This window comes from Panthera uncia, chromosome D1 (genome assembly GCF_023721935.1).
Source record: "Panthera uncia isolate 11264 chromosome D1, Puncia_PCG_1.0, whole genome shotgun sequence".
Classification (NCBI taxonomy): domain Eukaryota; kingdom Metazoa; phylum Chordata; class Mammalia; order Carnivora; family Felidae; genus Panthera; species Panthera uncia.
In genome coordinates, this window is record NC_064808.1 from 53,877,367 (window position 1) to 53,896,379 (window position 19,013).

A 19,013-nucleotide genomic window follows, 5' to 3' on the forward strand; every position below is an offset into this window, starting at 1 on the left:
TACAGGCCACTTTTACTTTTTAGTGAATTAAAGTGATTTCTATTGAGCACTAATGTTTAAAACTGACTCTATTCTTAACTGCTATTTCCCTAATAAAATTCTATAGAAATGTGTGTGTGTGTGTGGAGGGGAGCGTTCTAAAAGAATAAGTAGCACATATTTCCTGTCAAATGTATTGCCTACACTTCACGAGTCCTCGTAATATTCTCATTATTTTATAACTGTTATTGGAAATTCTTCCCAGCTGAGTCAGATAATCATGTGCCTCATCTTACAAATAATTTCATCTATGGTCAGTCAGGTCAATGACAAAATAGGCTCAAATCATGACCTTTCAAATCATCTCAGGCTATGATTCCGTTGTTCTCCAAAAAGGCACTGTGTCATATAAAAGGTGAGGATCACATGCTAAAAACTGCCATAAAATGTAAACATATCTACACAGAAGATACTGCTTTCATACTCTAGTAAAGGTTATAGACGTTAAAAAAACCCCACAACTGTGGGCATTGAAACAAAACAACACAAAACACCCGTATATCTATAAAAACTAAAATTAAAGCCAGTGTGGGTAGAACACATTTCCAAAAATATAGAAGGAATGTTAATATGCACTGTGCTTTGGCACTGGGAATCAATCCAAAACATTTTATCTTGGCAACACTGTTTGGTACTAAACATTCCATTCTTTCCCCTTTATTTTGAGTCCATTGTTTGAGTCTCATAGAAGGGAATGAAAGGTTGCAGTGACAGCAAAAGGGGTCAGGGCCATGTGCTTTTGCATGGCTCCAGAAGCTTTCCAAAGTATGTCACTGTGGAACAACTTCTGCCTTTTCCCTCTTCCACCCTCTGTAACCTCACTGTTACAATATTTTCTTGACCCAGCATTTCTAAAATCACATTCTTCCTCTGTTTCTTAACAACTGCTCTCTTAGCCCTTTTCCTTCCTGTCACCTGACAGAACGTCAATTAAAACTATTCTTCCCAGCTGTGCTAATGTTTTTCCTTTCTTAGATGTTGTAAAATGCTTACTCTCTTTGCAAGGGCAGATAAGAAGCAGATTTCTGGGTTGGTATTATTAGCTATCTCCTTGTACTCAGCAAAACAACCTCTGAAGGGTTTCATCAACTTTATGGGACTGTAATGAATTAGAAAGCAATACTAGGTCCCTGGGTCTGACAGACTTGAGTTTGAATGCTGAGTGTGCCATTTACGGCTGTGTGACCTTGGGCAAATTACTGAACTTCTCAACTTCAATGACCTTATCTTATAATGAAGACAATTACTTCATATCATAAAGATTAAATTAGGTGACATATTTAAACCCCTAACACACGCTCAATACCTAGAAAGTACTTAAATCATTATTCTATTTTGCTCCTTACAACTCACTAGCAGAACCTCGGAGCTTCATCTGGACAAAGAAGTGACCATATTGAACATCATTCCAAATACAACACAAGTAGATTATAAAAGATAACATTGAAAATATCAGCAAAGTGGATTTCTGTTTCCAGATAAGATGGGAGCGTCAGGGACCAGATTTAAACTCCTTCCAGAAACAACTAAAAAACTGTTCAAAATATATGAACCCTGGACATGATGCACTTAAGGACAGTGATCCCTGTGGAATGGGAAACAATTTCCTCAACTTAGGAAAGAGCTATTTAAATCCAAACTAATCAGAGTAAAGGAAATAAAAACCAGAGCAGAAATCAATACAAAAGACAACAGAAAAACAACAGGGGGGAAAATCAGTGAAGTCAAAAGCTGATTCATTCTTTTTTTTAAACTTATTTATTTATTATTTTGAAAGACAGAGAAAGAGAGAGCAAGTGGGAGAGGCAGAGAGGGAGAGAGAATCCCAAGCAGGTTTCACATCGCCAGAACAAGCCCAATGGGGGGCTTGAACTCAGGAACTGTGAGATCAGGACCAGAGCTGAAGACTGACAGTTAACCGACAAAGGTACCCTGCTGAGTGCCTGTGCCCAGTCCCCGTTTGAGAATTCTCAGCAAAGATGGTGCTTCCAAGAGCCACCCAGGCACCCCGAATCTAGTTCTTTATCACATGAATAAACCTCTAGTAGAATGATCAGGAATAAAGTGTAGACACAAATAACCAATATTAAGAATGAGAGAAGTGATGCCCCTACACATTCTCTAGATAATGAAAGAAGAATAAAGGAATATTATAAACAACTTGTTCCAATAAAGTTGGCAACTTAGATAGAATGGACAAATTCCTTGAAAGACACAAATGATCAAAATCCACTCAAGAAGAATAACCTGAATGACTTTATATCTACTAAAGACACCGGATTTGTTGTTACAAGAAAACTTCCATAAAGAAAACTTCAGGCTCAGATAACACGCTCTGATGAAGTATATCAAACATTTAAGAAAGAAAAATTCTACACAATTCTATATAAGCTTCCAGAAAATTGAAGAGGAAGGGATACTTTTCAAATTATTCTGAGACAACCATTATACCAAAACCAGACAAAAACATTACAAGAGAAGAAAACTATAGACTAATCTCTGCCATGAACAGAGACAAAAATGCTCATCAAAATTTTAACAAATCCAATTTAACAATTTCAATCAACATATAAAAAGGGTAATGTATCATGATACAAGTAGAGTTTATCAGTAATACAAAGTTTCTTTAATATTTGAAAAATCATCAATGCAATTTACCATATAAACAAACTAAAAAAGAAAAATCATTTCACAAGATTCAGCATCCATTCATATTAGTAAATTAAATAGAGGAAACTCCTCAATATGGTAAAGGGCATCTACAAAAACCCGTCTGTTAACATCATACTTAATGGTAAAAGACTGAATGCTTTCTCCCTAAGTGCAGAAACAAGGCAAGAACATCCATTGGCCCTAAACTACTGGAGATGCTAACAGTTACAGTAGTAATAATATGCAGGTGACATGATTATCTACACAGAAAACCTACACAAAAGCTACTACAACTAATAAATGAGTTTAGCAAAGTTGCAGGATATAAGATCAATATGCAAAAATCAATTATATTTCTGTATGTTAGCAATGAGCAATTGGAAATTGAAATTTAAAAAACACTACAGCACCAAAAACTTTAAAATAGAGATAAATCTGAAAAAAGATGCAAGACCTATACACTGAAAGCTATAAAACACTGCTGAGGGAAATTAAAGTTAAATAAATAGGGAGGTATTATGTTAATGGGTTGGAAGACTCAATATTGTTAAAACATCAACTATCTTCAAACTGACTTACAGATAGATTCATCACAATCCTATTTTTAAAAATCCTAGTAGGGTTTTTTTTTTGTTGTTGTTGTTTGTTTGTTTGTTTGTTTGTTTTGTAGAAAATGGGAGTTTAAATTTATATGGAAATGCAAAGGACCCAGAATACCCAAAACAGCCTTGAGAAAGAAGAAAGCTGGACGTTAAATATCCTGGATTTAAAATTTAAAAAAAGAGAGAGAGGGAGAAGAAAGTTGGAGAATTTACACTACCTAACTTCAAGGCTAATTATGAAGTTACATTAATCAAAACAATGTAGCATTGGCATCAGGACAGATAAATAGATCAACAGAATGAAACAAAAAGTCCAAAAATAAACCCACACATATATGGTTAATTGATTTTTGACAAAGATGTGAAGGTAATTCAGTGGAGAAAGGGCAGTCTTTTCAACAACAACACAAAGGATATACATATACATATATACAAAGATTAACTCAAACTGGGTCACAGATTTAACTGTATAACCCAAAACTATAAAATTTCTAGAAGAAAATATAGGATAAAATCTATATGACCTTGGGTTTGGCAAAGATTTATTTGTCAAAGAAATCATAGCTTGTGAAAGCTACCATACCATACCACACCACACAGCATGGTCCATAAAAGAAAAAAAAAAAAGTAAGTGGGGACTTCATCAAACTTAAAAATGTCTGGTCTTTAAAAGATACTGTTAAAATGAAAAGACAAGCCATAGACTTGATTTGGGAGAAAATTAATCATCTATCTGATAAAGGGTTTGTATACAGAATACAAAAAGAATTCTCAAAACTCAATAAAAAGAAAACAAGCAATAAAATATAGGCAAAAGATCTGAACAGACACTTCACCAAAAAATATATGCAGATGGCAAATAAGCATATGAAAAGATGCTCAACATTATCAGTGAGATACAAATCAAAAATATAGCAATACACTACTGCACACCCAGTAGAATATCTAAAATGAAAGACCAACCATACCAAGTGTTGGTGAGGCTGTGAAACAACTAAAACACTAGCACCCTTTGGATGGGCACGTAAAATGGTACGACCACTTTGGAAGTTTCCTAAAATGTTAAACACATACCCACTGTCTGACCCACTCAAAACATAAGTAGTTTTACTTGTAATAGTCTCTCCAAAACCCAAATGCCCATCATCAGGTGAACTGATAAACAAACTGTGGTGTACTCATACAATGGAATACTACTCAGCAATAAAAAAAAAAAATCAATTATTGATGAGCAATAACACGGATGATCCTCAAAATAATCACGTTGAGTGAAAGACCAAAAATTTAAAAAAAGGTACATATTGTATGATTCTGTTCATACAAAATTCTAGGAAATATAAACTAACCCACAATGGGAGCAGATCAGTGGTTGACTGAAGGGCTGGAAGGAGCATGAGGAAATTTTTGAGGGTGGTGGATATGTTCATTATCTTAATTGTCACAAGGGTTTCACTGCTGTATACACATGTCAAAATATATCCAATTGTACACTTTAAATATGTGTAGGCTACTATATTATCAATTATACCTCAGCAAAGCTGTCAAAAAATATCAGTAAAGCTTGAGAATTTTAATGGCAATTGGCCACGTAGTACCTGAAGATGTTATAAGATGATTAATTACATCAAAAATAGGATGTTCAATGATGATTCAACAGAATCATCAAAGGAAAAAAAAGTATGGTAAAGAGCAGGGCTTTAGAAGCAGACATATGCGGGTTCAAATCTAGCTCTCTCCACTTACTAGCTATGTGCCACTGGGAGATATTTAATTCTTCCAAGTCTGTCTTCTCATCTGTAAATACATTCAGGACCATTGTGATCATTAATTGAAATAATGTATGAATGTGCCTAACATAGTACCTGGTACAGTAGAGATGCTTTTTTGTGAACTTCCTCTTTTTAATATTATTTTAAGGTCAGTTGGTGGAATTAGACTGCTTATCTTCAGGTGTGGATTAGTATTTTTGAATATGTACTACGTATATGGATTTGTGTCAGGTACTTTACTTGTTATGGGTATGCAGAAAGTTAAAGAACACAATACAGCTGGAGATACTTCTCTTAGAACTGAAATTCTCCACATCTTTTCAATGCCCATCTTTTGGTCTTGGCTGTTAGTGAGACTGGTTCTCTCAATCTGTGGATACAAACTCAGCAGACATTATACTCAGTTTGTAACTCCCGTCACTTAGCAAAGGGTCTCATGAGGCGTGCAGGCTCCACACATGCTTACTGAATTGAATTAAATTGATCCTACTGAAAATATGAAATTTCAGTTTCAATAATAGTGTGGTCTATTTGGGTATGGAGTTTAATCCAATAACAAGACCACTAACCACTTGGAAAAACTGTAAATACGGAAGTGCCTAAAAATTTTTGCAGGTGTATGCTATTATTTTCTACTGTTTACATTTATTTCATTACAAAAAGCCATTGTTTCTTTTCTTTGGGATCAGGACAAGCCAACAAACAGATTTTCATATTTCAAAAACAAAACCCATTATACTGCAAAGACTATTAGGCATTTAACGAGGCAGATGAGAACTAAACTACCATCCTGATGTTTAAAAATATTTAATTTCCTTGCCTTTCAAACACATTATTCAGCATGGTCTTCATAATGAGGAAAGTCAGAATTTATTTCTATGCAACTCTGCAAAATGCTCACGCTCTTAGGGAGGTTGCACAACAAAGTGGATGCCAGGATGTCTGTTATATAGGGGAAATGATAGGGGAAATGGCTGAAGATAAGGAAGTCATGTAAACACTGTCAGCTATAGTTTGAGAATCTAGGGGGAAAAAAAGAACAAAACCCAACCTTAAACGAAGAACTATAAATCTCCAACCTATGAATTCTACTTCTAAGAATCTGTATTATAGAAATCTATTCCTACTATGGAAAAAAGAAGTATGTACACATATATCTCTTTCAGAGACACTCTTTCAGAGTATTATTTATTTATAATATCTGGAAGCAATCTAAATATTGAACCTATAAGAGAGCAGTTAAGTGAATTATGGTATGCCTTCCTGAGGGACTACTACACAGACATGAAAAGAAAGATTATGAAGACTATCCAGCAAAATGGAATGCTAGATGGAAAAATATACAAAATTAACTTTATTATGACAAATATGTTTAAAAAAAGAATAGAAAGAGGACAGAATTACATCAAGTTGCTAACAGTGGTGTCATAAGGACGGAGTTTGGGGTCATTTTTTTCCTCTACCTAACTTTCTAATTTTTTTCTAATCCAGTTTTATACCTTTTTCTATTCTAAAATTAGTATAACTTCAAAATTAAACTGAGTATGGGTTTTTGAGTAAGAGAAGAAAGGAAAATAAGAGAAGGGAGGAATGACTGGCAGAAAGGCTGACTGGGCTACTGGTAGCAATCTAACCATAAGAGGTATGTATGAGCTCTAGTTTACCATCAGCTGAGTAGCTATATTAACAGACTGTTCTCCATTAAAAAATATTGCTGTATTCTGTGATTCTTTTTCTATGTTTCTTCCCAACCCTCTATCTGTACCACAGCATAATATAGAAGGCAAAAAGTTAATACTCAAGAAAGTATAGTTCCTTCCTTATTCTGTAAGGTAAAAAGACTATATATTTTAAAAACATTTATCTTCTAATAAGGCCCTTTACACTGTTAATGTGTAACATTAAAATTAACCATGTTTTCCCGATGGAAGGGAACTCTAAACTTGATGACTAATGCTTTTGTTGGCATCTATAATGGAAGAAATAATTTGGTCCCCAGATGTGTATTTCTGCTTCATGATCCTAGCCAGCAGCTGCCAGTGTGAAGAGAAGAGATACAACTTCTTCTAAATTACTTCAGTGCAGTCATTTAAAAACAGGTTAAATAAATACTGGGACTTCATTAAGCTGTTTTGTGCCCACATCTCTCCTTTATTTATACAGTAGCCTCCTTTCCTTATCAGCAGGAGATACGTTCCAAGACTGCAAGTGGATGTTTGAACCCACAGAAGTACCAGTAGGACCACACCCTACAGACTATGTTTTTTCCTACACATACATACCTGTGCTACAGTTTAATTTATAAATCAGGCCCAGTAAGAGATAAATAACAATGGTAATAACACATAAGTTACAATAATATACTGTAATAAAAGTTTGTGAACGTGGTCTCTCTCTCTCAAAATATCTTATTGTACTGTACTTACCCTTCTTCCTGTGGTGATGTGAGATAAAATGCCTACGTGACAAGATGAAGTGAGGTGAATGACGTAGGCATTGTAATGCAGCGTTAAGCTACCACTGACCTTCTGACAATAGGTCAGGAGGATCATCTGCGTCTAGATAGTTGTTTCCATGGCTGACCATGGTAACTGAAACCAAGAAAAGTGACACCATGGATAAAGGGGGCACTACTGGACTGTTAGTAGAGCTTCCACAAAATATATCCCTCAGCTGAAAGCAGGATGACACAAGCTCCATGATACTGACTAGAGGTAAGGAAGAATGGGTTAGGATTGCAAAATGTTCTCTTCGCAGAAAATGTGATGTTTCTAGATGAGCTCATGTCTTTGGACCGAATAAATTCAAAAACACCGAATTTATTCAACACTTACTACCAGAATGTACTACTCACTGACAGACTGTACTAGGCATATCTTCTTCATTTCCTTCCTTCACACTCAGAAGCCCTTCTTTATCTCATGTTAAAATTCTTCAAGGACTATCTCAACTGACAGTTCCTTCATGGGGCAAACATCTTTCCTATTTTTCCACCCGGTATTAAACTTTTTTAATAGCATTTCACAAAATCGTAAGATTTTGGAGTTGGAGGGGATCTTAGATCATTTAACTTAACTTTCTCTCTGAAACACAGAGAGAAGGGTTTTTTCCAAGGTGTGTTGATGAGTTAGAAGTAGGCGTTTCAAGTTTGCCACAGAGGAACCCAGTCATACACTGCCATGGATCACTAAGATCTATAAAGGTCTGAGGTCTGTCTGCTCTACCAGCTTGCAAGCTCTTCAAGGAGAGAGACCAATTCTTGTTCATCTCCAATTTGCTCAGGAAGTAGGCACACAGGGAGGGGATAAATGCCTGCCCAGTTGATTTAGTTAGAAAAGATACTAGTCCAAGAGAAATCATGGGTTTATTGGTTGCCAACAGTGCTACTGAAGAGGCCAAAAGAAAGTGTGTGCCTGGGATTTGCTGTCATCCTAAATTCTGTACAACAAAATTACTTGAAGTAGATGGTAACTGTGACATTCAAAAGATGCATTAGAAAGAGATATTCCATGACATGGAACAACTCTATTGTATTAAAAACAGGCCAGGCTCTTCTATCCCTGACGTCAAGTAGGTGATGTGTGCCTATTTTCTCTAGCTGGATTACCATTAATAGTCGAATAAAAATAAACTTTCAATAGATTGCTTTTCCTTAAAATGCACACCCACACGCAATCTTTTTAAAATGCGCAAGCGTATTCCCATTAGAAAATCAGAATGCTATGTGAAAAAATTGACAAAACTTTCAGGAATGTTCTTAAACTTTAGCCAATTTCTCTCGCAAGGATGCCTTTTATCTGAAGGGCACAAGCGCTGAAGAGGCACTTTGGATACAGTAGGAAGTTGTGAGATTAGAGTTTTAGCTTTTAGTTTGCCACTATTCCATCTATTCAGCCATCCATTCTTTCATTTCTTCCTTCAACAGATTATTTATTGAGTACTTACTATGTGCCAGGCACTTTGCTGTGCACTGAATGAGACAGACATGGTAATTACATTCCAGAGAGGAAGATAGACAAAGAACACAAAGCAAAGATCGTAATAAATGCCATAAGGAAATAAACAGGATGAGACAGAGTAATGGGTAGGAAGCAGCAGTAGGAATTACTTTAGTCTGACCAGCTATAGACATCATATATCCACTTATGTAATAACAGGCAAGTCAATGAACTTTTCTGGCACTCAGATCTCCAACATGAGGTCTAGTTTACCATCAGCTGAGTAGCTATATTAATTAAGCTATTAGCTAAGGTTGAACTGGATGACATCAAAGTGGAAAATGCCCTGGACTTGAAGCAAGAAAATGCTAGCTTGAGCTCTGACCATACTTGCACTGTCTCCCTGATGAAAAATACAGTGAACAGAGTGTGAAAGCCCTTGTGAATCAAATAATTAAGCCAGAGACTAAAAGTGTTCCTTTCTTTTTTCTTTTAAGTTTATTTACTTATTTACAGAGAAAGAGAGAGAGAGGCAGAGAGAGAGGGAGAGGGAGAATCCCAGGCACATGGGGCTTGATCTCATGAAGTGTGAGATCATGCATGACCTGTGAGATCATGCATGACCTGAGGTGAAACCAAGAGTTGGACGTTCAACCAACTGAGCCATCCAGGCACCCCCTTTTCTCTTTATAAGATTGTTTCTGACTCTCTAGATGTCAGTTTTCAGAGAAGACCTCTGAGAACTTCAGAAACACTAGATTAAAATTTTTATTCCATGACTTCCAGACAAGAAACATATCTACTTCATGATGGGATAAGGAATTTGGTAAAGTGGCACTAATAAACCAACTAGTGATAATATGTTCTTCACTGCATATTAAAAATAAAAAGCATGACTTTTTCCCTCTTCCTGCACCAAGTTTAACTCAGTGACAGGCCAAAGAAAAGAAACCAAACTGCTAGCAAAACCGTTATTTTTTCTTTTAAATTTTGGCTATTATCAGGTTTGGTGACACAGTCAAAGAAGAGCATCCTTCAGTGAAAGTCTGCCCATTACAGCCAAGAAGAGAAATCCTACCGAGTGTAAAGTGCCATTATTGGTCACTGCAGGAAGGCGAGCCCATCGTTCATTTTCCAGTTCTTCCATTACTTGATTCATTGCACTCTTTAGCCACGTGTCCACAGAAACACCGATCTGCTTTAGCAGGTCCAGCCGGGCTTCAGCTTTCAACTTAATTATCTAAGAAAACCAAGAAAATGGTGAGACATCAAGGCACTTTTTCCTCAATGTGTTTTTTAAGTTATTCTTGATTTACTAATTAGAATAATCTTGGTATTCACTAGCAATGCTTCCTTGGCATAGAGGTTAATTTTTCACTTGGAGAGGGGGAGAGGGAGCGGGGAATAGAAGTAGGGAGAGGAGAGGAAACACAAGAACAGAAATGAGGGCAAATGGCACACTCGCATCTTGACAAGACACATCAAACCTAACTTCTGAACAGGAAGATATGAATACACCATCAAGTCTGCATTCTTCCCCTCTTAGGAAGGCTAGGCCTCAGGATATCCTAAAATCCAGCCTTTTTGACAGCCCTTTAACCTATCTCTTGGATTTTTTCTTCTCTATAATCTACCTCTTACAAGTTTGCAAAGGTCACCATGTCACTCCCTGGTTAAAAACTTCCATGACTCCTGACTGAACTACTGGGTAAAGATTTAAGTTAAATTACGATGTAGCTATCAGAAATAATAAAATACAGCAGTAAAATTCTCCAAACTGAATTCTCCAAATTCAAGAAACAGAAAGACTGCTTGTGCTTTGACTCTTGTTCTAAGCCATAAGCACGTAACCGCAGAACCAGTCTAAACCTGTCCGAATCAAACAGTAACTGCTTTGCTCTAATAGCCAGGCCGCTGAAAGTCAGCCAGTGACAGCCCCACACATCTGCAAGGCAGCCAGTAAACCACAGCCTCACTCCAGAAATCACCAGTGTTCAAGCTTCTACTCCTGCTTCTGACAGTCCACCAATCCCTATACACCACAGCCAGAGGTGAGCCAATCTGTAAAACATTTTCAGTTTTGAAAATCTGCCAATCCCTGAAATCCACAATTCTTAAAACCTTGTATATCGGTTCTATTTTGTTTAGAGATTGTGTATGTAAGTATTACTCTCTTGCTTAGCAAGTTGTAAAGTCAGTTTCAGTGTTTCACATATTAGAGAGGTGGTCTCTTCCTTCGACATTGGAAGGTTCCACTGAGAAAATGTTGATTATTTGATAATTCCAACCCTCACTTTATAGCCTTCTGTGGGACTTCTGGACAAACAAGCGTACTCACTGAACCCTTCTGGCATGCGATTCTGATCACTCTCTAGATTCTCCATCGGGAGAGCTGGTATTAAAACTGATCTGAACTCTGGGGGCACTTGGGTGGCTCTGTTGGTAGAGTAAGTGACTCTTGATCTCAGGGTTATGAGTTCAAGCCCCACACTGGGCATGGAGCCTACTCAGAAAAAAAAAAAAAAATTCTCTGACTTCTGACTTGTTTCACTGAGCTCTCATTGCTGTATTTATCTTGTATTCCTAAGATTAAGCATACATCTTTTTAAAAATGGAGATAAAATTCACATTACATAAAATTTGCCATCTTAATCATTTTTAAGTGTACAATTCAGTGGTTTTGGATATCATATACATCTTTATAAAGCAATTAGAATTTTTGGTTTGGAGACAGTATTTGGTAAACAGCCTTGCAAAAACCTGTTTATTCTTCTAACAACTGTTTACTGAGATAAAGCTTGCATATACTGTAAGATTCATCCATTTAAAGTGTACAGTTCAATGATTTACAGTATATTCACAGATATGCAACTATCACCACAATTTTTAGAACATTTTAATCACCTCCAAAAGAAACCTCGTATCCTTTAACTATTGCTCCCTCACCCCTCATTTCAATTATTGTTCTTTCTCTATATACAGATTTGCCTATTCTGAACATTTTTTAGCAGTGAGCTGTCAGCACAGAGCCTGATGTGGGGCTCGAACTCTGAACGGTGAGATCATGACCTAAGCTGAAGTTGGATGCTTACCTGACTGACCCACCCAGGAGCCCATATTCTGAACATTTAATATAAATAGAACCATATGTGGTCTTTTGTGATTGGCTTCTTTGAATTAGTATAATGTTTCAAGGTTCATCCATGTTGTAATATGTATCAGTATTTCATTCCTTTTTATGGTTATATAACATTCTATTGGATACACCACATTTTATTTATCCATTTGTCAGTTAACCGACACTTGGGTGATTTCAGTTTTTTGTCTAATATGAATAATGTTCCTTTACACATTAGTGTACAAGTTTTTGTGTAAACCTGCTTTCTTTTCTCTTGGGTATATACCTAGGACTGGAATTACTTGGTCATAAAATAATGCTATATTGAACCACTGGGGAAATGCCAGGCTGTTTTCTGCCTCATTTGATAATCCCCCCAGCAGGGTGTGAGGGTTAACATTTCTCCACATCTGGAAAACACTTGTTAATGTCTTTCTTTTTGATTCTAGCCATTCTAGTGAGTATGAAGTAGTATCTCATTGTAGTTTTGATCTGTATTTCCTTGATGACTAATGATGTCAAGTATATTTTCATGTGCTTATTAGTCATCTGTGTATCTTCTCTGGAGAAATGTCTGTCTATTCAGACCTTTTGCCCATTTTTAAAATGGACTGTCGCTATTTTATTTTGTCTTTGTCCTTTAAAAAATATTTATTTATTTAGAGAGAGAGTACAAGTGGGGGAGAGGGGCAGAGAGAGGGAGAGAGACAGAGAGAGAGAGAGAATCCCAAGTAGGCTCCACACTCATCATGGAACCCAACATGGGGCTCAATCTCACAACAGTGAGATCATGACCTGAACCAAAATCAAGAGTCGGTCACTCAACTGACTGAGCCACCCAGGTACCCCTTGTCTTTGTCTTTATTGTAAGTCTTCATGTATTCTAGATAAAAGTCCCTCATCAGATACATGATTTGCAGATTATTTTTTCCCATCCTGTGTGTTGTCTTTCACTTTACTTCAAAGTTTTTTTTAATTATTAATTTTTTGAGAGAAAGCATGCATATGTTGAGTGCAGAAAGGGTAGAAAGAGAGGGAGAGAATCTTAATCTCAAGACGTGAGGCTTGATCTCAAGAACGGTGAGATCATGACCTGAGCTGAAATCAAGAGCCGAAAGCTTAACTGACGAGCCACCCAAACGCCCCAAGAGATAGAGTTTTTTTTAAATGATGCTTTGAAAAGCCACATCTTACAGATGTATCTTATAGATACATAATCTTGGTGTATTAACAATGTCAATTAACTGATTTTAATATAAAATTTAACATAAGCACATCCAAATGTCAAGCCACAGTTGAGTTTATAAAACTTTTTGGCTTGACATGTGGATAAAGTTATAAAGTCTGTAAATCTAATATGGGCTTAGTTACTTTACCTTCAAAATATCATTTCTCTAAGGTAAGGACTGTGTCTGTTGCAACTCTACTATTTAGGACAATGCCTGGCATGTGTAGGAAATAAATAATGGTAGATGGTAGTATTTGCCATTCTAAATTACCTTTGGTTTCTTAAAAACACTCTAAACAAATTTTATCACATAGGATTATACCATTTCATTCAATCCACACAATTCTGAGGATGGATATCATAAACTCCATTATAGATGAGAAAAGTGATTTAACCAAAGTCCCATCGATTTTGGTAAACTGTTATTCCCAATGAATCATGCCTCTTGCTATCCAAGTAGTCCCCTCTCGCATTGATTCCGGGCTTATCCATGTGATCTGCTTTGATGGAACATATGCAAATTTGATGCAGAGATTTGATAAGTGCAAGTAAAGTTGATTTCTTGGAATGTATCTCCATTATGTAAGGAAGCCCAGTTTAGCATAATTGAGGATGAAAGACCATTTGGAAAAAAGGCCTAGCCCTCTAGCAGACCCTCTAAGATGTATGCAGCTCCTTGAGTAATCTCAGGAAAAACCTGCAAAACAAATGCATAGTCAACACCCAGAATGGTGAGAGATAATAAATAGCTTTTGCCATAAAGTTGTGTGTGTGTGTGTTTTAAGGCAGCCACAGATTGTTGTGTTTAAATAATTTAATTTCCAAATATCTGGGGATTTTTCAGGTATCTGTTAATTGATTTTTAATTTAATTCTGATGGTCAGAGAACATACTCTGATATCAATACTTTTAAACTAACTTGACACTGGTTTATGCTGAACATTCTGTGTGTACTTTAAAAGAACAAATACTCTATACTCTTGTAGGGTAGAGTCTTCTTTAAATGCCAATTAAGGTAAAATTAGTTGATAGTGTTGTTCAAGTCTCCTGTATCCTTGCTGATTTTCTAGCTCCTTCTTCTAATTACTGAAAGGAATGTTGAAATCTCCAACTACCATGGTAGATTTGTTTATTTCTCCTTTCAGTTAGGCCAGTTTTGCTTCATGTACTTAGTAGCTCTATTATTAGTTATATACACATCCAGAATTGTTACCCTGTCTTCTTCTTCTTTTTTTTAATGTTTTTATTTAACTCTGAGAGAGAGAGAGACAGAGCGGGAGCTGGGGAGGGGCAGAGACAGAGGGAGACACAGAATCTGAAGCAGGCTCCAGACTCTGAGCTCAGCACAGAGCCTGAAGTGGGGCTTGAACTCACAAACTGAGATCCTGACCTGAGCCGAAGTCGGATGCCCAACTGACTGAGCCACCCAGGCACCCTGAGAATTGTTATGTCTTCTTGATGGAGAAGATGATGAACACCTCATTTTTAATCATTATAAATGATCCCTTTTAATATTTCTTGTCCTGTAGTTTACTTTGATATTACAACCACTCCAATATTTTAATGGTTGATGTTGTTCCCCTGTGGTGAGCAACAGCTGAACTTTCTGTTAATTATTTTTGCCTTCCAGCTACTGTTTCCTGTCAAGCTCCTGGGAGTTTCTGTTCCATGCATGTATTTAGGTTTGGTCCAGGATTTGGACGGTTATTTACATATATGCAAACTTGAAGGCTTCCTGACAGCCATTCTAAAGCCAGTTAAGACCAAGGCTCTATGCTTGAAAACAACCCTTTGCAAAGAGCTATTTAATGTTAATATCACCAAGTACAGTCCCATTCTTTTCAGGGTCTATTCCTTTCCAGTTTTTATATGGCAGTTTTCCACATCTACTAAATAATCACTTTAAATATTTTTACCCCAAGTTAATAACTGTTATCTAAAGGAGGATTAGCCTAATATGAGTTAGTCCTTTATTATCAGAAGCAGAAACCCTTGTAGAGATATATTCTATACCCAAAATGAACTGCAAAGAAATCTTAAATTTTGCTCAATAGATTACCATTAGTATTTCCATTATAATTCTGAGACTTTTTAATATACTGCAGGAGAAAGCAAATAAAATATTATGATAATATTAGGAACCAAGATTTTCAATATAAGAGAAAAAAGATAATATAAAATCAAAGAAGTTCAACAAAATCCTTTTAATTTTAAATTTTAATTGGAAAGATCAACATGAACTCATGATGTGAAAAAAATAATAAATTCCTAGCTCTAATAACAAAGAAAGGGCCAAGAAATAAATGATACTCCTAACAATAAGCACCTTCACATTCTAGACTCTGGTATCTAAATACTATTCTTAGGGCGCCTGGGTGGCTCAGTCGGTTGAGCGTCCGACTTCGGCTCAGGTCATGATCTTGCAGCCTGTGAGTTCAAGCCCTGCATCGGGCTCTGTGCTGACAGCTTGGAGCCTGGAGCCTGCTTCAGATTCTGTGTCTCCTTCTCTCTGTGCCCCTCCCCTGCTCATGCTCTCTCTCTGTCTCAAAAATAAATAAAAATATTAAAAAAAATTTTTTTAAATAAAAAAATAAATACTATTCTTTATTAAAAGAAATCAGAGCTCCATGAAGAAATGGCTAATTCTAAGTCTGGTAGGGGAAAAATACATGGTGAGTGTATGATGGCTTGTTGTGTGAGAAAGCAAGAAACTGTTAAAAAATCTAATGGGAATAATGTCAAAAGGACATGGAAGTCAGCCATTAAATGGACTCTCACTGGCCAAATTTAGACGATGTGGCACTTAAAAAAAGGCCAACTATAATTTAAAATACACTAAATTAATAAAAACCCATAATAAATTGAAAATATGTGGGACTCCATGAGGAGAAGCAAAGGATAATGACTCAGGGAAAGGACACCTACTACGGAGCTGTGAACTAAAAACTTCTCAAGAGCTTATACAGGGCTGAAAGATGTTCCATCTATCCAGCCAGAGTTGAGAAACCTTGCTGGATACTCATGGTAAAACAAGAAACTATAGAAAGGAAATGCACTGGTAATAGGGCTAAATTTGCCCTACTGGAAAGGCTATTCTTTTTTTTTTTTTTTTTAGTTTTTTAATTCATTTATTTATTTATAATTTACATCCAAGTTAGCTAGCATATAGTGCAATGATGTTTTCAGGAGTAGATTCCAGTGATTCATCACCTATGTATAACATCCAGTGCACATCCCAACAAGCGTCTTCCTTAATGCTCCTTACCCATTTAGCCCATGCCCCCTCCCACAACCCCTCCAGCAACCCTCAGTTTGTTCTCTGTATTTAAGAGTCTCTTCTGTTTTGTCCCCTTCCCTGTTTTTATATTCTTTTTGCTTCCCTTCCCTTAGGTTCATCTGTTTTGTATCTTAAATTCCTCATATGAGTGAAGTCATTTGATATCAGTCTTTCTCTAATTTCGCTTAGTGTAATACCCTCTAGTTCCATCCACATAGTTGTGAATAACAAGATTTCATTCTTTTTGATTGCTGAGTAATACTCCATTGTATGTATGTATGTATACATACATGTGTATATATATACATATATACACATACATATATACACATACATATATACACATACATATATATACACATGTATATACATATACATATACATATACATATACATATACATATACACACACCATATCTTCTTTATCCATTCATCTGTTGATGGACATCTGGGCTCTTTCCATACTTTGGCTATTGTCAATAGCACTGCTATAAACATTGGGGTGCATATGCCCCTTCGAAACAGCAAATCTGTATCCCTTGGATATATACCTAGTAATGTAATTGCTGGGTCGTAGGGTAGTTCTATTTTTAAGTTTTTGAGGAACCTCCACACTGTTGGAAAGGCTATTCTAAACCAGCCCAAACAAAGCTTGAAAATAAGCCTCAAAAGGATCAAATTGATCTGCAACTGAATTGGCTGTCAGAACAAAACTCAATAGTCTTTAAAAGAAGAAAGGAGAATTCAGACACCCCAATAACCAAATACTCACCATTTCTAGTACTCAGTAAAAATTACTAGGTATTTGAAAAGTAGAAAAAGATGAGCCATAACTAAAGGAAAAAATCAGTCAATAAGAAAGAAAGACAGACATCACAGATATGATGGAATGAGCAGACAAGACTTAAAGTCATTATTATAAATACACCTAAGGATTTCAAGGAAAACATGAAGATAAGCAGGCATGAACTGGAAATATAAAGAACCAAACAGAACTCCTAGAGCTGAAGCTGTAACACCTGAAATCAAAATTGACAGGATGGCCTTAACAGTAGATTATGCACCACAGAAGAAACAATCAGTGAACTTGAATACATACTAGCTCATCAAACTGAGATTAAGACAAAAAATAAGACTGTATAAAAGCATGAAAGGTGATCTTTGCATGTGATGTGTAGGGCAATACCAAGTAATCTAATACTCATATTGTCGGAGTTGAACTAACTTAAGACAGAAAGCATGTCAATTGTTGTCTGGTCACAAGAGAATTTGGGGGGGGATGAATGAAATATTTTGTATCTAGATTGTGGTGGTGAATATTCAGGGAGATGCATTTGTCCAAACTTACCAAACTGTTCCCTTGAAATGGTTACATTTTACTGCATGTATATTATACCTTGATAGAGCTGATTTTTTTTTAATGTTTATTTATTTTTGAGAGAGACAGAAATAGAATGCGAGTGGGTTAAGGCAGAGAGAGAGGGAGACACAGAATCTGAAGCAGGCTCCAGGCTCTGAGCCATCAGCACAGAGCCTGATGCGGGGCTTGAACTCACAGAGCTGTGAGATCATGACCTGAGCCAAAGTCAGACACCTACTGACTGAGCCACCCAGGTGCCCCAGAGCTGACTTTTAAAATATCATGACATCAAAATGATACTTAAGAAAGAGAGAAAAATACGTATTTGCCATTACTGGAGGTGCCTAGTACCTGGTAGCTGCAAATACAAAAAAAAAAGAAAAAAAGAAAAAAAGGAACCTGAACAGTGGAAAGATCTGGGAGCACCACCTAATTAAGTGACTACTGTTAGCATCATTCATAGAGAGGCAACTTGATAAAAACATTCTGTGATGAAAAACAGCATCATCTATCAAGTATTCTTACCTAAAATACTGACTCTAATAAGGCCTCGAGATTTAACCTCTATTTTACAGAATAGAAATAAACACATAGGGCCAATATTGCAAAATATTAACTGTTGAATTTAGCATGTTGAGAAATATTTATTTACTCTTCATCTTTTCCGTACAGTTGAAAATATTCACGGGACACCTGGGTGACTCAGTTGGGTAAGAGCTTGACCTTGGCACAGGTCATGATCTCATGGTTCATGAGTTCGAGCCTTGTACTGGGCTTTCTGCTGTGAGCAGCTGAGCCCACTTCGGAAACTGTCCCCCTCGCTCTCTGCCCCTTCCCCCGCTCATGCTCTCTTCCTCTCTCTCAAAAATAAATAATCACAAAGGAAAAAAAAAAAGAACATATTCACACATAAAGTGAAAGAAAGTGATTAGTCAAAAGGTGTGCTGACACACTATTATAAGAGTATAGTGAAAACTCACAATAACAGGCCCTGAGGTAATGTAAATTTCGATATAATATGATTGAAAAT

At 36.4% G+C, this 19,013-nt stretch overlaps 1 protein-coding gene across 4 annotated transcripts in view; it reads right to left on the reverse strand.

The window, feature by feature from the left end:
• The window catches only part of FCHSD2 (FCH and double SH3 domains 2), a 302,350-nt gene that overhangs the window by 13,554 nt on the left and 269,783 nt on the right, over positions 1 to 19,013 (reverse strand). For all 4 annotated transcript variants that reach the window (XM_049619346.1, XM_049619362.1, XM_049619338.1 and 1 more), the window contains one exon: positions 10,079 to 10,240. In XM_049619346.1, coding sequence (XP_049475303.1) covers positions 10,079 to 10,240 — 162 coding nt within the window. The remainder of the gene's footprint in view (positions 1 to 10,078; positions 10,241 to 19,013) is intronic.